Source organism: Saccopteryx bilineata, chromosome 2 (genome assembly GCF_036850765.1).
Source record: "Saccopteryx bilineata isolate mSacBil1 chromosome 2, mSacBil1_pri_phased_curated, whole genome shotgun sequence".
NCBI lineage: Eukaryota > Metazoa > Chordata > Mammalia > Chiroptera > Emballonuridae > Saccopteryx > Saccopteryx bilineata.
Window position 1 is genome coordinate 108,022,440 of NC_089491.1, and position 20,970 is coordinate 108,043,409.

The window sequence follows — 20,970 nt, forward strand, 5'->3', positions numbered from 1 at the left end:
CAAGATTATAAACATCCATATCTTGTGGCACTGAATGACTGCAAAGCTTCAGCCTGAATACATACCACAGACTTCCTTTGAACAACAGGACTCCTTATCAATGAAGCCCAAGACAACTTCAGCCTCTCGTTCACAAACTGGTGAGGGCTCTTCATCACAGTCAGGCTCTATTGGAATAATGCTTCCATTCTCCAAACATTTGTATAGGGCACACTCATCAATGCCCCCATTCCAAATCTCCCCAGCAGTGTGGGGTTGATCTTCACTATCAGTACAGGCTGAAAAAAGATTGACAATGTTACTCATAGCCTGGACATTAAAATCAATCAAGCTGTTACATTTTGAGTTCAGACTGTGACTTTGCCCACGGGCATAGAGCATACATCACATACTTATCCTTTCTCAGATTTCTCTTGTCATTCATCAGATACTAGTTTATATTTTTCTTTAATGAAATTTTTTATGTAGTCCACAGAAAATACATTTTCTCTCTACAACTTTCTGTAAATTTGTATAACTTTCTTTATAAATAAATAATTGGTTAAATATTTTTCCCTTTTAAGTCTTGTTAACACAATTTAGTCCACTTGATATAAATTTAATATGATATTAATTTAATATGAATTTAAATGTTTTAAAATATTGTTAAAAATGAGTGCTATTAGAAAACAAGGTAAAAATCCCTACCTCACATTAATAGTTTTGCCATATGAAAATTCAAAACACTGCAACTTTAAAATCTAAATGAGGGAAGTAGGCAACAATGAAAAATGTTATTTAGTGACTCTATGAGTTCTATTATGAAAGTTTTACTTAATAGTAAATATGGTTCTCTAGTACTTCTTTCAAGGAATAACAAAGACAAATGTAGTAACCAACCATATCCCAGCCTCCAGTGAACTTATTTTATACCGTTCTATTTGCTAAGAAATCAACCTCACAATTTTCTAAAATAAAACACAAGCATGCTTGTATATCCTCAAAGTCTTCCACAAATACTTTCTTCAATGGCAAACACAAATTTGTTTCTGAAACTATATATGCATTTTACTTGACTTGCCTTTTTTCTTTAATTATTACCTAAATCTCTTCTCTTTTGACTATAACGATGAGCCCTATGACTGAAAAAGTACTGTACTGAAGTTTTCTCACTTTCATCTTTTTTTCATCAGAAACTACCATGGAGAAAATGCGTCAGAATAAAATGGTTTGAAAATGAAAGTAGAAACATTAAATATTTTCTCTCAGATAAGAAAACTATCTGACATTTCTCAAGTGCTATTTTTCTCCAGATACTGTGGCGAAATGCTTTGTATTATTTTGTGTAGCCCCACACTAACCTTATGTTTTTTTCTCCATTTTACAAATGCATAACTTAAATTTACAGAGATAAAGCTGAATCACTAATACTTGAAATAATTGGAATTTGAATTTAGTTCACGTACTACACTTTTTTTAAACTGAATTTGTTGGGGTGGCATTGGTTAATAAAATCACAGAACTCTCATGTGTACCATTCTACAATGCATCATCTGTACACTGCATTGTGTGGTCACTGTCCCAAGTCAAGTCTCCCTCCATCACCATTTATCCCCCTACTACGTTCTTCTACCTCCCCCACCCAGCTTTCCCTCTTGTAACAAACTCTTAGCTCTTAATTTGCCAATTCTCACCCAGTTAATAGAAGCATAGGCAGAGGTTAAAACACATCACCACCAAAGCTCCTATTTGGGTAACTTCAAGTGAAATCCTATTAAAAATCAAGCTACAAACAGCCTCATTTCCTTTCCAACACTTAGGTTACCTTTGATCAATCTTTCTCAGCAAATCTCTTCAAGAACTAACAATGTTCTGTTTGTTTGCCAAACCTGGAAGAGGTCATTTTGTACTTTGCTGCTTACCACATTCTTTCTCTGGAATGCATTGAGTTGAATATGGCCTGTGGAGAATGGTTCCGTTTTTGCACACACAGTCCTCTCTTAAATTCATACACGAAGAATGTCCATAGAACCATCTGTTCAGACATGTTCTTGCTTCGCAGGGTCGCACACAGGGTTGATATTCCTTATCCTCTGGGCAACTCAGAGCTATGAGTAATAGAGGACAAAATTGCTAATGATAAATGTTACCTATCTGAATTCTAACAAAAGGGAGAAATGTTTGATTTCTTTCTAAAAATAACTCTTTTCACATTTTACTTTCTTCAAAGTCTACATTTTTTCATTTATTATATAATCAGAAAATTTTAAATATCAGTGGGTATTTTGGAGTATCTTCCAGGTATCCAACTACTATTATGTTATGGTAGGAAAAGTTCACCTGGTTTATATCAAATACATAAATATGACCAACAGGCAGCCCAACTCTGGTAAGCATAAATGTACAGTCAACAATTATGAAGTTCCTGCTCTGTGCAGGGAGCGGATATATGACAGTCCACTCAAAATACGCAAATACCCTGTAAATATGTATTTCAACCAAGTTATAAAAACAAAAAATGCTGCATGTTTAGGTTGAATCCTTCACTGTCAAAAGGAACTACTATTGTTGAGCAGTTTCTAAATGATGATGTCTTAGGAAATTCTTGTATATTTTCATCGATCTTTAAAAGTTCTACTGTTAAAAAAAACTGAACACAGAGCTGGTAGGGGTACGAACTGATAAAATCTCAGTAGAGAACAATTTGACAGTATCCTGTAAAATTGGTGAGTTTATAAATTCCCTGTGAATCAAGCAATCCCACTCTTGAATAGTGATGGCATCTGAGAGGCAGGGAGACATAAGAGGCAGAAGGGCACGCTGGGAGCTGCTTCCTTTCTGACAAGGAGTCAGGTAACTGGTGTTTGGAATATGTTAATCATTCTAATGCATCTTATGCATCCCTCCCCCCCCCATGGGGAAATAAAAACTTTTATTTTGAATCATTTGAGTAACATTCATTTTGCAAATCTTCTACCATTAAATCAATTTAGGCCCTGGCAGGTTTGCTCAGTGGTAGAGCGTCGGCCTGGTGTGCAGGAGTCCCGGGTTCGATTCCCAGCCAGGGGCCACAGGAGAGGCACCCATCTGCTTCTCCACCCCTCCCCCTCTCCTTCCTCTCTGTCTCTCTTTTCCCCTCCCGCAGCCAAGGCTCCACTGGAGCGGAGGATAAAAACAGAAGTTGCCTACGTGGGAAAGCTGACCTCTTAACCTCTAGGTTAGACTTATATGCACTTACTCTTACCAAATTACTTTGTGATGAAAAATAAAAATAAAGATAAAGAAGTGAGTGCAAAAATGGACTGTTATTCTGCTGTTGGAAAATATTATCTCAAGTGTACTACTTACAACAGTAATCAGGTGTTCTCCACTGAATACAGATGTCAAAATTGTTGCACAGAGCCACATATGCAGAAGGTGCATCACATTCATGGTTCCAAGAATTGGTATAATTGATCCACATCTTTTCACAAAAGTTTTGTGGCGGAACCTAGAAATACGTTGTACCTTGAGATAAGTTATGTTGTTCTATTTCTCTAAAGGCCCTAAGCTAGACCAATGCTATGTGGAGAACCAGAGTAGCAAGTTAATATTCATTATGGTTCCTCTTTGACCTCAAAGTTGCAAAACTTCATAGTACTAGATGTCACCTCTAAATTTATAATATTTTAAAACACATTTTAGAGAACATATATATTACCTGCATTAATCTATGCAAATCTATCTTCTAAAGATGAAAAAGAATCCCACTTTGGGGTATTTATCCAGAAAAATACAAAACACTAATTTGAAAAGATATATGCACTGTGATGTTCAATGCAGAATTATTTTCAATAGCTAAGATATGGAAGCAACCTAAGTTTCCATTGATAGATGAATGAATAAAGAACAGCGGTACATATATACAATGGAATATTATTTAGTTATGGAAAAGAATGAAATCTAACCATTTGCAACAACATGGATGGAACTAGAGAATATTATGCTATATGAAATAAGTCAGACAGAGAAAAACAAATACTGTATGATTTTGCTCCTGTGTGGAATCTAAAAAACAAAATAAATAAATGAACAAAACAGAAATAAACTTATACATAAAAAGAACAAATAAATGGTCACCAGATGGGAGGGGTTTAGGAATATGGGTCAAAAAAAGTAAAAGGGATTGAGAAATACAAATTGAAAGGTAGAAAATAGTCATGAGGATATAAACTACAGCATAAGGAATATGGTCAATAACTTGGTAACACATAACTATATGGTGTTAAGATTTATTGAGCTGAACACTTTGCAAGGAATATATATATCTAATCACTATGTCATACACTTGAGACTAGTATAATATTGCACATCAGCTGTAGTGAAAATAAATTGATTTAAAAAGGTGGAAAAGAATCAGGGCATGTTGATCTAGCAAAAATCCATTTCTGATATTACAGTTTGGGTAATAATTGTCTTTTCTGTATACTGAATAAGACTTTGATCTATTATAGATAAAAGTGGAAGCTCTGGAAGCTTTCTGTAATGATACATGGCATTCCTCACTAAATGAGGTTATAAATGCTTCTCAAAAAAAGTATATTAATATTATATGTTGCTTAAATAATTTATTTAATTTCACACACCTCAATTTAGTTAGGTTCCCATTTTTTTCTACAGATTGTTATATTTTATCTAGAAATGCCTGAAATCTAAATAACTTAACTTGTAATGACCTTTATTCCAATTTTTCTCTGTACTCATTCTTTCAGCAAACATACTAAACATCTACATCCAGGTTGATTATTCTATAATTTAGTTGTAATCCCAATTCAGACCTGGGAGGTGAGCGTAACATCACCTACTCTGCTGCCATCTTCTTCCTCCCCGAAGCATCTACATTCAGATGCTAAATTCTGACATAGGTCAAAGTGTTCGATAAAATGCTTAGTATTTTTCATGGCACATCATTTCTTCTTCAAAGTCCATATCTATAAAAATCAAGATTCTACTTCCATTTTAATCTCCTTTATTGACTCTCCTCAGTTTCTAACCACTTTACTTTGTACAGAGTATTTGCAATGGTCATCAGGGCTTCCTAATTGTCAAATCCTGGGAGTACTGATATTCTAAACCTTCCCCAACCTCTCAGAGGGTGATGATGCAATTAGCACTTCCTGTTCCTTAGAACCCTGTCTTTTGCCTTAAAGGGTATGGTTCCCTACTGCCTGTTCATCAGTTCATTTTTCTTCTCTTCTGCCTCTCATTGTGAGGATTTCTTTAGACTTCGTCTTCACTGGTCATGGTTACTCATTACAAATGCTCTTCCTGAGATGACCCATTTTCACAGTCTCTACCACATCTTGGGCATTTAAATCTTTGTGTTGGTTTATTCAACAGCTAGAGTTTATAATAAGCCTACTGCCCTGGCCAAGTAGCTAAGTTGGTTAGAACATCATCCCAATATGCTAAGGTTGCAAGTCCCATCCCCATTGAGGGAACATACAAGAATCAACCAATGAATATATAAGAAAGTGGAACAACAAATCTCTCTCTTTCTCTCTCCCCCCTTCCTTCTTTTCTCTCTAGAATCAATAAAAATAATTTTAAGAATAATAAGTCTACTACTTCTTAAGATTGTTGTTAGTTAATATATGTTAAGTGTATAGGAAAGAGTCTGGCACACCACACATTAATTATTATTTTTTTAAACTTTATTAATAACTCCACAAATCTGATCTCAGGCCTCAGCTTATCTCCTGAGTGCCAGAATTATGTTTACAAGTATTTTTATTCCTGGATGTTTTTGCTTTAAAGTCCCACACACTTAAACTTACTCAAAATAAAAAATTATAGCCCTTTTCCACTTAACCCCAAAATGCTGATTCTCCTATATCCTCCATCACTCGTTATTTATGCGTACTTTCATAACTTATTAAGCACCTAACTACACAGCAGGCACTATGCTATGCATGAGGAACTGAATATACAGTTCTCGGCCTTGTGAGTTTCAGTTTAAGAAAACCTTTTAGTGAGTCAAGAAGAATCACCCTGCCATGCTAAAATAGTCAAAAGAGGGAAGTATTCCAGCCATGGTCATGGCAAGCAGAGAGGTCTATGGACAGAAAAACCTTGGAATATTCAAAGAGTTGAAAGGAAAAAGTCTAGAAATGGGTGGGCCAGCACATAGAGAAAGAGGACCTGGTAAGCCCTGAGAAGTTCAGAATATACTCATAAGCTTAAGTGAAAGACATTGGCAGGTTTCAGGTAGAGGAATAATACAATCCTGTTTCCATTTTTAAAAGATCATCTGCCTACTACAAGGTGACTTGCAAGAAAAGACAAAGGTTAGAAGTAAGCAGTGGTGGGATTCAAATAATTTTGTAACCAGTTCTCTGCCCTAATGACAATTTTAAGTATAAAAAATGATATACCAAAAGGTAATTTGTTTCATGCATTTAATACTTAAATAAGAATAAAAGAGGTACACAAAACTAGATTATGCTATCAGAAAGTTTTAAAATATTAATGAAAAAATATTAAATAATACCTGACAAAAAACAATAAAACTGTTATTTTAAGATATTTTCGAAGACAGCTTGTCACCCCCTGGTTCTTTGGCACTTTTACTCTTTACATTATGTGTTTGTTTGCTGAATTAACAAACAGGAGGGAATAAAATGTAGTATCTCATCAAAAGGTATAATGAGTTTTATGAAATGAATAAATGAATATTACAAACGTAGTTCTGTCAAATTTTTTTCACCTATGGATGGAATGAACATTACTACGGGCGCTTAGAATACACTGCTGTGCAGATGAACATTAAAAAAGAGTAAGGAATGTAAATTTGTGATTTCCACATTGGGCAGCAGCCCAAGCACCACTCTAGAAGAACCCTGATGACAAGTGCCATTTTAACAACCCATTAGCCAAACTCAACAAAAAATTGGGTATCAGTTCTGCCAAACCGGTGCGAACCGGCTGAATCCCACCACTGGAAGTAAGGCAATTGAAATATGAGCATTCCTTTCTTTTGCCATCAGATTTACTGGAAAGAACCCAAGGGAAAAGCTGAGGCCATCACAGAGCAAATGTTATCCTGTATTCCTCCCTATGCCCTGAATAATAACCTGAAAAGTTTCCTGATTTAATCAACCTTCCACATTCCCAGTTAAAAATGCAATCTTCAAAAATCAAGACAGAATAAAATGACACTGAAATTAGTTAAAAGGTATTTCCAAATTCTTTTTCATTTTTGTATGCATGCATTGAGAAATGGAAACATTTAAAACTTATTTGCATCCAAGTCTCTAAGTAAAACCGAAGCTCCAGAAATATTGTCATTTTCGTCCCTGATCTCACACTCTTGGCCGTTGTCCTCAGGGAAAGTCAGAGGGCGGCTGAAACTGCAGCTTCCGTCTGCACTTCACAGCGAGCTCCTTTCTGCTCTAGCAGTTCCCTCCCTCTTCTTCCCAGGCCTTCCTGTCCACCTGTCCTACCGGAAACTTCCAGTGTTTTCCTAATATGGGCTGGTACACCAAGCTTGCTCTTACACATGTGGTTTTATCTGCCTAGGTCTCCATTTCTCCCTTCTCTCTCCTGGAAAATACATTCTTCCAAACAATTCAAATATCTTTAATGCTGGGGAGTTTTGTCCAAACCTGGGCTTCTCTGTACCTCCATAGTGTATCTTGCTATGTATCTACTCACAGGCCTTCCTTCCCACTAGATTCCTTGAGGACAAGGAGAAGTCTTATTCATCTTAGGATGGCAGGAGTATAACCCAATGCTTAATCGGTGCTAGATGCTCACTATCCTTTCATTAAATAATTCATGAAAGGCTGTATTTGTCCTTTGTGTCTAATAATGGATCTTTTTTAATGTACAGGTTATTGAAAATACCTAATAGTCACCTGAAGTCAGAAAGTTAGAGACTAATAAAGAACGATTAAATTGAATATGTGACAAGTTCTATTCCAAGTATACATACACCTAAGAGGCCAAAATGCTAGGGAATTGATTATACACTCATTGTCTTGGTTTCTATACTGGGTTAGCAACTGACATGGATCTCTTTCCCCTAGGGGCATTGATTCACAGGATGGAATTTCATGTTTCTGGAAAGCTGTAGGCATAGCTCTGAAAAAAACATAGAGAGAAGAAAGATAATTATTCTTTCTGTCTCTATAAATCTACGAACAGGAATTGATTGTGAATTCCAAAGCATAATGACAGAAGGCTGGGGGGTACACTCTTCTGGGTAAAAGAGCATCATGGCAAGAACAGGAACTTATTGGCATTACTCTCAATATGTCTAACATGACAGTTCTTATTTATGGTCACTTTCAACTTACTTTATCATGGCATGGAACGAAAACTCTTCTATTTAATAACTCCAGGCACTGAGTGCAATCATGCTCAGTACAATTCCTAACAGGTCTTCTTGTTGTTACTTTGAATAATTTCTCAATTTCCCAGCTCTCAATAAATAATTCTATGTCTTCCATATTCGTAATAATTGTGCCATTTTGCATCCTTAGATCATCATCTGGATCATCATTGCAAATTCCTAAAAAGATATGTAATGTTTGGAAGAAAAATTTTTTTTTACTTAAACCAAATGTAGGCAGCAGAATTAAATCATCATAATAATGGATTAAGGTTAGTGAGCCTAGAAATCAAGAACTATGAAAGGATTGTAGAAGGTAAAGAAATAGGGGATTGATTCTGTCCTAATTCTTTTCCACTATTAGCACTACCTCTTAATTTAAGAACAAGTTCTTAGATCTGTCAAATATTCCTCATAATAGTGGACTTTTGGTGATTGCCCCCTCAAGCATCCACTTCCCCAAGAAAACCCTGCCTGAAAACATTAAGTTATTCCTTGAGAAACCATCCCTGCCCTATTACCTCGTGCATAACACCACTCCAGAAAAGGGGCCCGGCTGACATAAAGGTAATCTTTACACCTTATATTAAAAATTGTTACAAGTAATCCAGGGAAAAACCAGACAGCAGTCACTAGACACATAGATTTGTCCAACATTAAGATAAGTATTGCCAAGCTGAGGATTTGACCTGGAAATTCTAGGACATAAACAATCTTCCTTCCTTGGGATGACATGGCCAAGTGATGGCTATTGTGCTTTGACCTGCTATAGCCTAACTTTCTTGAGGAAGGCCAGACGAGGATAGGGCTTACTCTTCATCCAGTGTAGTGCAGAGCCAAGGGAAATACAGAGAAATGCATCTGGAACCCTGATCACAATTTACCTGAATCCCACCCTAGCTTAAGACATTATTTCCTTTAGTCCCCATGGCTCCAGTTATAAAAGAAGTGAGTTAAGCCCTGGCCGGTTGGCTCAGCGGTAGAGCGTCGGCCTAGCGTGGGGAGGACCCTGGTTCGATTCCCGGCCAGGGCACACAGGAGAAGCGCCCATTTGCTTCTCCACCCCTCCGCCGCGCTTTCCTCTCTGTCTCTCTCTTCCCCTCCCGCAGCCAAGGCTCCATTGGAGCAAAGATGGCCCGGGCGCTGGGGATGGCTCTGTGACCTCTGCCTCAGGCGCTAGAGTGGCTCTGGTCGCAATATGGCGACGCCCAGGATGGGCAGAGCATCGCCCCCTGGTGGGCAGAGCTTCGCCCCTGGTGGGCGTGCCGGGTGGATCCCGGTCGGGCGCATGCGGGAGTCTGTCTGACTGTCTCTCCCTGTTTCCAGCTTCAGAAAAATGAAGAAAAAAAAAGAAGTGAGTTAAACATTTTTTCCAGAATCAAATCTTATATCATTATCAATACATGCTGCTGCTGTAGATGTCCCAGCCCCGTAAATATACAGAGGACTGAGTGCAGTACAAAACAAAAAACACTCAAGTGAACTATACTATAAAGCAGCTACTATTTTTTAAGCCTAATTCTTCTAAAGATAGGTAATTGCTAGTAAAATATGTTTTCATTGTGACTTCAACCATCACCTCTGCAGACTTCAGTGCTGTGTAAATCAAGGAGTCAGTATAGACCTCCTAGTTTAGTGTCCATGCTCAACTTGGGTCACACACTAATCCACTACAACTTTATTAGCCAGCACCCAAGCTAGGATCCCAACAGCACCCAGATTTCCCTTTAACTCCTTCCCCAATGTGGAGGTTGGGAGTCTGGGGAGCGACCCTTGGTTAGCCCCTTCTCTACAGTGATTAGCTCAGAGAATCTAGTTATCAAAGTGTCTACCTTCAAAAAAAGCACGAACTGAGATGGGAGAAAAAAAATCAAATAATTCATAGCAAACAAATGATAGATCATAGTAGAAAATATGTATTTGCAAAGTCTCTGAGTTATTACTTCATAAAAACTATTAGGTTGTTTATATTCAATACTCTATATTCAATAATAACTATTTTTACAGTAAACTTGTTTAGTCATCATAGCAGTTTATGCCATGTGTGACATACTCTAAAAAGGAATGAAATATAAAACCATTTTGACCAATCTTTCCACTAAATGCTTTACATTTTAAAAAAGAAATATAGGTATTTTGTTTAATTAGTGAGAGCAAGGACTGCATTTATTTTGAGTTGTCTACATCAAGCTTAGTGTCAGATTTTCAGAAGATAATCCATAAACTTTTATTCAAATATATTAATGAGATCAACATAGATATATTTGCATTAACATTTGTTGACTATTAAGCAATGTGTTAAGTGTTTTTACAATCACTTTCACAAGCAATTCTAGCAACAATCTTGAAGGGATATTACTATTCCCATTTTAAGCACGGCGCTGAAAAAAGGAATAACGTTTCGTAACTTTCCAGCAGACACTAGAGCCAGTATTATTCTTTTTTATTTTGTTTTGTATGAAGATATGTTTCTAATTTGTTTCCTTTGGCTTGAAACTTTTTGTATCTATGTAACATAAAGGGCGGGGCAAAAGTAAGTGTACAGTTGTGAGTTCACAAAACAGTTTATTCTTGTATTATTATTGCTTGTATTACTTTCCATACGAACAGCTATCAACCTACTTTTGCCCTACATTGTATTCTGATATTAAATTTAGGTGTAAAGGTATATCTAGGCTTTACACTTTATAATAAAACTTTAACAATTTGTCAGAATATTGTATTTCTTGTCTATAGTTTTCAAGATTTCAAACTAAAAAAACACTCACCAGGCTCTGGCCAGTTGGCTCAGTGGTAGAGCGTCGGCCTGGCGTGCAGAAGTCCCGGGTTCGATTCCCGGCCAGGGCACACAGGAGAAGCACCCATCTGCTTCTCCACCCCTCCCCCTCTCCTTCCTCTCTGTCTCTCCCTTCCCCTCCTGCAGCCGAGGCTCCATTGGAGCAAAGATGGCCCGGGCGCTGGGGATGGCTCCTTGGCCTCTGCCCCAGGCGCTAGAGTGGCTCTGGTCGCAACAGAGCAACGCCCCAGAGGGGCAGAGGATCGGCCCCTGGTGGGCAGAGCGTTGCCCCTGGTGGGCGTGCCGGGTGGATCCCGGTCGGGCGCATGCGGGAGTCTGTCTGACTGTCTCTCCCCGTTTCCAGCTTCAGAAAAATACAAAAAAAAAAAAAAAAAAAAAGTTATTTCAAGACTTTAAAATTTCTATGCCTCATTTTCATCACTTACAAATTAATACTAGTGCCTACTCATAGAGCTATAGTTAGAAATAATTGAGTTAAAATTTGTAGAATAGTGCCTGACACCTCATTAATGCTTAATGAAGATGACCTAGTAAGAATATAACAACTGTTGTAATAATAGTGGTAGGCATATAGCTCCATAAAATACCCATAATTGAACTGTTATTTCTTGCTTCTTAGCATTGGAAGCCATTACTTCCTTCAATATTCACCTGGGACACTGAACATGAATATCACATCTTAAATCAAAAATAGTATGCATTAGGGGTCAAAACAGTGTAATGGGAACAGGAAAGAAAAGAAGAAATTGAAATTTGAAGAGCTGTGCTTACCACAAAGCCCCTCTGTATAAGATGACAAGTTAAATTGAAAGCCAAAATGAATGTCTAAGATTCCTGTAAGATGAGCCCACTTTACAATTAGTCCAGCTGGAGTTGTAATCACGTACATAGTACCAGAGTCCTCTATCAACAGGTCTTCATTTGAAAAGGGCAAAGGTACCACGATAGAATCCACTTCTACCTGCAAGTACATGATGCATTTACATCTGTTAGAAAAATGTTTATTTAAATATACACATATTAAAATTAGGAGATCTCAGATTTTTCCATTTCTTCTGAATTGATATAAATTATATTTTAAGTTTTTTAAAAGTTTGTTTCTCTGGTTCTGCCACAGCTCCTCATAACATCTAAGTTCATTTATTTTATTTTTTTTGCTGTGTCTTGCCATATTCAGTATTTTATTTAACCTCATTGACCCTTATTCTCTTCAAAATTTAACTTTTTTCTGTGATGTAAGTTTTTCTGTCTACTTTCCCCAATATAAGTTGATTACACTATTACTTATAACTATAAATTTAAGATAATAAAGTTACTTTCAGGATATTTTCTTTAATCTGGTTCTTTCTTTGGTCTTCTAAATCAGTGTTTAATTAACTATAACATTTATAACAACATCTGTCAAGGTTGGCAAAAATTAGAATTCACAGCTCTTCTAATCCTTAGGTTTGGATGGGACTTCAGACTGTATTTTTAGCATGTACTTTTGGTAATACAAATGTAGTCAATCCAAGGGTTATTCTTTGGAAAACAATGCTGTGGAACCACAGCTGTAACCAGGAGTTAGTTTGTTGAAGTTATACCTGACTAACCATCCAATTGCTCATCTTTATATCTTTCTCATATTGCCACCTTTGAACTAAAACATCCTTCTACTTGCCTGTTAATTTCTACTCATTCTTTAAAATTTATTCTATGTGTCAACTCCTCTAAAAATACTTATTTGACCCTCCTAATAAACTGCACTAAATGACCCTTCTTTTTTTATTTCCATAATGTCTTGGCCATAACTCTGTCACTATACCTCCTACTGCTTTCTAATTTGCAGATGATTACATTCATGCAGCCCACACACAACTACAAGTAACTTGAGGTCAGGACCTGTGTTGTTTTTATCATGTAAACTCTCACTAAATGATTTTTAAGATTAATTCGTTTTTAACTGAATATATGACCAGTGAGAGTTCATTCAGCTAAGGCCAAAAATAAATGCCCAAATGTCTGCCCATTGCTTACAATAATAGCACTGACCAGGTTTGAGTCTAATTCCCATTCACCTAATCCCATCAAAATCAAAGGCATATACAAATGCTACCATTCAAAAAGTACCTCAATCATATATTTTCAAAGTTTTACTTAAAATTAAACTAATACCTTATCATATTTTAATATTATTTAAATACTATTTCTAATCTAGAATTAATGGTCCTGTGCTAATAGAATTATTTCCAGAAAGCTTATAACATCTCAGCCACTTTGAGCAAAATCTTGACACATTATTTTCTTATATTTTTGAAAGAACCATTTAGAATCAGCTTATACCTCATCCTATCCCAAGGAATATATACATTTTTTATATTATAAATTATTTTTAATTTTTTTTTACTATAAGACTAAATCTGTTCCAAGTTTTTTTATGATACCTAGTTCTTCTTCAGTATATTTCAATAAGGTTAACTATTCCTTTATATTTTCTTATTTTAGCTATCACTTATTCACTGAAAAAATTAATGGCATCAACATTTCAAAATTCTTCCTTCTTTATTATCCTGGTGGTCTTCATTCTGGTGTTCTGGCTACTGCTTTTTCCAACCATTCCCAGTCCCTTTTCTTTACATCATTTCCATTTTATTTTATTTGTGGCATGAACATGAACTCTGACACCGAGAAGATTGGCCACCCACTTCATCCAAGAAGGCTTTAGCATAGCTAAAATGGTTGTTAGAGTTAACCGTACAAGGGGAGTAATATTTGCAGCAGTTAGCCCATTATGGAAGGAGAAATATGTGTAATATTAAAAAACCCTTCTAGACTTCCCATGAAAACAATGACTAGACATAATAGTAATAAAGTGCCACTAAGTTCAATTCTCTCTCTTTTTGGAAATAATGGTATTTATATAATTTCTTAATTTCATCCAATGTAAAGACATTTTTAAGCTTTGTATTCTTACCTTTCTTGCTGCTCGATAGACAAGTATTTTGTGTACAGATGTTGTCAAATTTAACTTCTTAAAACAAAGTCCAGAGATTCTTTCAGAGGAAGCCTTAATTTGAAAAATAAATAAATAAACAAAACTTTGTAAAGTTAAACATACTTTTTTCAATAAACAGAAGGAGTTTACTAAACAGTTTGTAAATACTCACTGGCTTTTTAAGTGAGTTTTCATTCTGAAAAAGAAGCATAAAAATACTTTTGAAAAAAAATACACTTGACTTTCACAAACATTATTTGTATTACTATTACATGTCTCTAAATATATTCAAATAAAACATTTTTTTAATTGCCAGAAGAAAAATCTCAGTAAGTTATTGAGCCTCTTCTTGAGAATAACTAATGTTGCAACACACTTCAGCTATAGATTTATGAAGAAAGGACAAAAGAAAGTATTATGACTTACCAGATTTACGGAACATTTTTCAATATGAGCAACTATAATTTCTTCAGGAATTCTTACTAAGATATAAGAAGCCATACTATATAATGCTGCATTGTTTCCATCAAATGTAATAATGCTCAGTTCTGACAACATGGAACACCGACCTAAAAAAATAGGTGGAAAGTAAATATAGCTTATTAACTAATTATTTGTATTTGCAGTAATAATATCTCCTTAAAAATCTTTTACATTAGTCTTATTATGTTTGACAAAAAGCAAATCTAAAAGTTACATACTGGGAACCAATATCATAAATCAAAAATGAACAATGTTCAACAGGAACTTTGGCTTAATGAGGTGACTGATGGGTTCAAAATAATAACAGTCTCCTCCTGATCAAAAAATGATTGCCATGCAAGAAATGCAAACCTACAAGGACACTCCCACTCAGGGCAGCAAATATCAGCGTTCACTTGAACAGGCCTTCCCCGGAAACCACAGTCGGGAACTTCCAAGTCCTTCGGGCAATTAAGAGACCAGTTGTACAACTTCCATTCTGTATTAATACATATATATTGGCTACAATTATAAACAGGATCAAATTGTTGAGGCTGTTAATAGAAAGGAAAAGAAAATTGGTGAGGTTTTTTTTCTCCTATTTTCAACTAATGTTTTCAATGTGTTTTTTTTTTTTTTCATTTATCCCCCTCAGGCAACCCTCAGCTTGCTTTCTGTATCTACGGGTTTGGTTCTGTTTAGACCGGTTTAGTTCATTCACTTGTTTTGTTTTTAGATTGCACACATATAAAGTCATATGGTACTTGTCTTCCTCTGGCTTATTTCATTCAGCATGACACCCTCCAGGTCCACCCATGTTCTCACAAATGGCAAGATTTCATTCTTTTTGTTGCTGAGTAATATTTCATGGCATATATTTTAAAAATTTCCTTTCCACATTGCCTATAGTGTACATTTCCTAAAAATGACTGCTTTTGAAAGATAAACAGTTCACCCATTTCATTACCACAACAACAACCCTCTGAGGTAAACTCTATGTTAACCAGATCTGCGTATCCACAGAGTTTAGATACTAAAAGGAACCTCAGTCTTTACGTGGCAAAGCTGAACTCTTGCGATATATACCCTCCAAGACTTTCACTTCCTACAGTTTTGTCATCTGGATAAATGTCCACTTTATCTTTCAGTCACTGAAGGCAAAAATCTTAGAATTCTTGATGCTTCTCTTTCACTCACACTCCACATCCAATCATTCAGCAAATTTTGTGCCCTATATTTTCAAAATAGACCCAGAATCCAGGCCATTTCTCATCACCGTCCACTGAGTCCAGGCCACCGTTATCTTTTGCTGAAATTCCCGCAATAACCTCCTACTCATTCTGTTGTCTCCTTCACCTTACTCTCAGCATAGCAGCTAAAATAATCCTGAAACAAATTGTCTTGTAACTTCTCGGCTCAAAAATATCTCATTCCATATCCCATCATTAGAGAAAAAGCCACGGCTTTTATAATCATCATTAAGGCCTTACATAATCTAATTAATGTACTTGCTACTATTTGATTTCTTGCTACTATTTGATTTCTTTACTTAATGACCTCCTTATTATTCTTTTAATATTTCAGGTAAGTTCTCACCTCAGAGCCTTCTCAGGCCTTTGCACTGGCAGGTCCCCCCGCCTAGAACACTACTGTTTTGGTTCTCTGCAGAACTCACTCTCTCAGCTTCTTCATTTCCTTTTTATCTTTTTTTTTTTTTTTTGTAGTTTTCTGAAGTGAGAAGCAGGGGGGAGGCAGACAGCCAGACTCCTGCCCAACCGGGACCCCCGCCCCTCACTAGCATGCCCAGCAGGGGCCATGCTTGCCCCATCTAGGGCATTGCTCCACTGTAATGGGAGCCATTCTAGCGCCTGAGGCAGAGGCCATGGAACCATCCTCAGTGCCGGGGCCAACTTTGTTCCAATGGAGCCTTGGCTGTGGGAGGGGAAGAAAGAGATAAAGGAGAGGGGGAAGGGTGGAGAAGCAGATGGGTGCTTCTCCTGTGTGCCCTGACCGGGGGTCGAACCCGGGACTTCCACAGGCCAGGCTGACGCTCTACCGCTGAGCCAACCGGCCAGGGCCTTCTTCATATCTTACATTCCAAAATCGCCTTATTATTTAGCGTTTTTTACTATTTCACTGAAAATAGTTTTATTATGCTCCTTAGCAGTACTCTCTAAAATTGTATAAGACACAGTAACTTATTTTGCTTATTAGTTGTCTCAGAACCTACAACAGAACATCAACTCTATAAACACAAGAATTTTTCTCTGCTTTTATATTGTTTTATCCATGGCACCTAATACTGCCTGGCAAGAAATAATGCTACATAAATATTGGTTGTATAAATAATTAAGTTTATCAGAACAAGTGACATACTTGGAGTAAGAATGTAAGTGCTCAAATGTTAGCCCAGACAATTACAGGCTCTGAAGTTCAATCACCTTATCTTTCTCTGATAAAGACTGTATCTTTGTTATCTTGCACAGTGCCTGACACATAGTAGCTACTTAATAAATACCTTTGAATGCCTGACTTATAAAAAAAACCACACTAAATAACTTTTTATTAAAGAATCACACTTAAGGCTCTGGCTGGCTGGCTCAGTGGTAGAGTGTCAGCCCAGCTTGTGTAATTCCTGGGTTCAATTCCCAGTCAGGGCTCATAAGAGAAGCAACCATCTGTTTCTCCACCCTTTCCCCTCCCCTTTCTCTCTCTCTCTCTCTCTCTCTCTCTCTCTTTTTCCCTCCTGCAGCCATGGCTCAAATGAGCAACTTGACCCCAGGCAGGCACTGAAGATGCCTCCATGGCCTTCACCTCAGGCGCTAAAAATAGCTCTGCTGCCTAGCAACAAAGCAATGACCCCAGATGGGCAGAGTATTGCAGGTTAGGGGGCTTGCCAGGTGGATCCAGGTCGGGTGCATGTGGGAACCTGTCTCTCTGCCTCCCTGCCTCTCACTTGATTTAAAAAAAAACAAAAAAATTAAGAAAAGAATCACACTTAAGGCTCCATTCCAAATTTTTTTTAGTGTAGCCAGAACCTAATTGATAAAATAATATCTGAATCACTTTTAAAAATAATTCTTAAAATGTAATACATATTTCGTATTATCCTTTAGCAAAGAAAAACTAGCAATCACACTGAAAAGTTTAATGACGTTTAAATAGAGATACAGACACTTGAACAGATCAAGGAAAAGACAGAATAGCTGAGGAGATTACCCAGTCATACCTCACAACCCAAACCCGGAGTGGGTGTTACCAAGTCCGGACTGACCGTTTCTGGACCTGTTGAAAATGAATATATTCTCTCCATTAGTGAAATGGTATCCATCATGTATGGAGTTCATATATGGTTGAAACTGCACTAAGAAATTTTATATAGATTATTTTATGTACTCCACACAAGAACCCTGTGAAGTAGATAACAATACCCTTGTCATTTTGTAACTTGGAATAAATATGCTGTATAACTGCTTTACTGATATTGGTCTGACTAGCCATATACTAGAGCTAAATAAGAATGTACTAATAAAGAAAGTATATAAAAGGAGTCCTGAAAAAAATGTTAAATCCAGTTTGTTAGTCTTACTAGTTTGGTAATCGTGCTTACTCTATTTCCCCATGTATAAGACACTCGCATGTATAAGACGCACTTTAATTTTGGGGCCCGAAATATTTTAAAAATGTATTACATAAAGTTATTGAACTCAAGTTTTATTCATCATAAAATTCATACAACTCATCCTCACTGTCCAAACTCCCATCCATTAATTATGCTCGTCCTCATCAGTGTCTGATGACGAATCACTGTCTTCAACAATGAGCACAAAAACAAGCATGAAAAAGCGAGAAATGCAAGTAAAAAATATATATAAATACGATTTAAGGACACCCAGTTTTTAGACCCCAAATTTTTCTTGAAAAGATTGCATCTTTTGTATTTTTCTGAAGCTGGAAACGGGGAGAGACAGAGCCACTCTAGCACCTGGGGCAGAGGCCAAGGAGCCATCCCCAGCGCCCAGGCCATCTTTGCTCCAATGGAGCCTCGGCTGCGGGAGGGCAAGAGAGAGACAGAGAGGAAGGGGGGGGGGTGGAGAAGCAGATGGGCGCTTCTCCTGTGTGCCCTGGCCAGGAATCGAACCTGGGACTTCCGCACGCCAGGCCGACACTCTACCACTGAGCCAGCCGGCCAGGGCCAAAAGATTGCATCTTATACTTGGGGGAATACAGTATACATTCTGTAACAAATCAAATGAATATAATCAATCCTGTATCTTCACCGTTGGCCCAGCTCTCATTACAGTTAAAAGGCTTGTTCGCCTTCGGTTGGCACATCAAGGGTGAACATCCCAGCAAGGAGAAGCAGCACAAGCCCGGCCCTTCCCCTCACTCCCACTCCACCCCACTGCACTTGGGCTTGCAGTTCTCAGTTTTGGCTCAAGGCCAAAGAAAGCAGCTTGACTGTGAGAATTGGGACACTTGTTAAATGAAACAAAAATCCCAAGTTACTTACTAGCTTCTGTTCCTGCAACAACCAAAGGAATGGGGACTTTAACTTTCAGATATGCCAGCTCTGGAAAATGTGTGGCCTTCCATCAGTTACCTGAACAAACTGGGATGAGTCTCTTCAGCAAAGAACTCTCAGCCCCTCCTGCAGATTCCTTTGTTCTATTCTGTTCATTCCTTCCTCCTTGCCCCACCTTATCAAATCCCCTGCCTGCCCAGAGAAGGATGGGTTTTGGAGTACAGAAGACCCCCCCCCCATCTTCTCAGTGCATGAATAAACCATTTTCCTTCTCACCAGCACCTGTGTTGTGTAATTGGTTTCCATGGTGACAGGCAGCCAGACCTGCAGGTCATTTATTGGGTTTCAATTTTACAGAGAGGGAAACTAAGGTGCACAGAGATGAACTGGTAAGTGTCTGAGGATGAATTCAAATTCTGGAATTTTGATTCCAGAGCCCTGGGTTTTAATCACATTTATATATATAAGAACACCTCTCTCGTAGAGTTCTTATAAGAATTAAATGTATACAAAGCACTTAGTGCAATGCCTGGCACATAATAAGTACTCAATAAATGGTAGCTAATTAGAATAGTAGTGATGGTAGCAGGGAGATTATTATTTTGAAGTTGGCACTGGACTCATTAAAATCCTTCAATGATTTGCCGTTGTCTCAGGGAAAAAAAATCCTTGAAGGGCTCTTACCATGGACCCTTTGTGATCTTGCTCTGATACTCTCTTTCATCGCAATTCCCCTCAAACTATACACGCAAGATACTCTGACCTGCTTGAAGTCTGTAAGCTATAATACAAATGGAGCCACTTTAAAATGGAGCTAAAGCTGCCACACCAGAGGAACTGTCTTCCTCCTTTTATGTCTCACATCTTTGGATTGTTACAAGTGGGTAAAATAACCTTTGGATCAGGCCTAGGGCAACACTGTGTCATGAAAACTGTTTGCAAAGATAGCATAACAAGAAAACTGATACTATGACTACTGGCCTTAAAATTAAAAGCATTGTTTAGAATTAACATCACTATGTTACATTATCTGCACCAATAGAAATGCCTTCCTTCTATTGATACACTTGTTCAGAACCCCTTTCCTTTTTCATAAAAGCCCACTGCTTTTGTCTCCAAACTGGAACACTATTGAGCTTCTGCCTGAATCAGTGCCTCTGGAATTGCTGTTCTTACTGATTTTGATCAATGTCTGGTACCTCTCACTTTGAAAGACCTGTTGTTAGGATAGCAAGGGCCTTTGTGTGACATAGTCCCTCTCAGTTCCAGGCCTTTGCACATGCTTCCCCTTCTTGCTGGAACACTCTTCCTCCTTCTAGTAGTCTATCCAAGTTCCACCTTCCATTACCCTTCTGAGACCATATGTAATATCACAATAGCCTTTGGAACAGTAGCTGTTGGAGGGTCAAGGCTGTGACTTAATCATCTTCTTCCCTTCCTTCCCCCAGTGCCAGGACACAGCCTGGCAGAGCTGATGCTCAACTAAAGCTTGTCAAATAAATTAAAGAATAGGGTTCTGGCCGTTTGGTTCAGTGGTAGAGCATCGGCCCAGCATGCGAAAGTCCTAGGTTCAATTTCCAGTCAGAGCACACAGAAGAGGCACCCATCTGCTTTGCCACTCCTCCCCCTCTCACTTCTCTCTCTGTCTCTGTCTCTGTCTCTCTCTTTTCCTCTCCTCCTGCAGCCAAGGCTTAAAAAAAAAAAATGGCTCCAATTGCAATGGAGCAAGAGCCCCAGATGGGCTGAGCATCGCCCTCTGGTGGGTTTGCTGGGTGGATCCTGGTAGGGGCACATGCGGGAACCTGTCTGCCTTTCCTCCTCTCACTAAAATAAATTTTTTTTAAATAAAATGAAATAAATTA

General features: G+C 37.7%; 1 protein-coding gene across 1 annotated transcript in view; it reads right to left on the reverse strand.

Moving 5' to 3' along the window:
- The window catches only part of OTOGL (otogelin like), a 160,313-nt gene that overhangs the window by 29,016 nt on the left and 110,327 nt on the right, over positions 1-20,970 (reverse strand). The window contains exons 38-47 of the mRNA XM_066257586.1: positions 17,813-17,868; positions 14,960-15,137; positions 14,548-14,690; positions 14,294-14,317; positions 14,101-14,193; positions 11,919-12,108; positions 8,316-8,530; positions 3,328-3,469; positions 1,902-2,087; positions 66-278 (exon numbers count right to left, since the gene is read on the reverse strand). Of these exons, the coding sequence (XP_066113683.1) occupies positions 66-278; positions 1,902-2,087; positions 3,328-3,469; positions 8,316-8,530; positions 11,919-12,108; positions 14,101-14,193; positions 14,294-14,317; positions 14,548-14,690; positions 14,960-15,137; positions 17,813-17,868 (1,440 nt within the window). The remainder of the gene's footprint in view (positions 1-65; positions 279-1,901; positions 2,088-3,327; positions 3,470-8,315; positions 8,531-11,918; positions 12,109-14,100; positions 14,194-14,293; positions 14,318-14,547; positions 14,691-14,959; positions 15,138-17,812; positions 17,869-20,970) is intronic.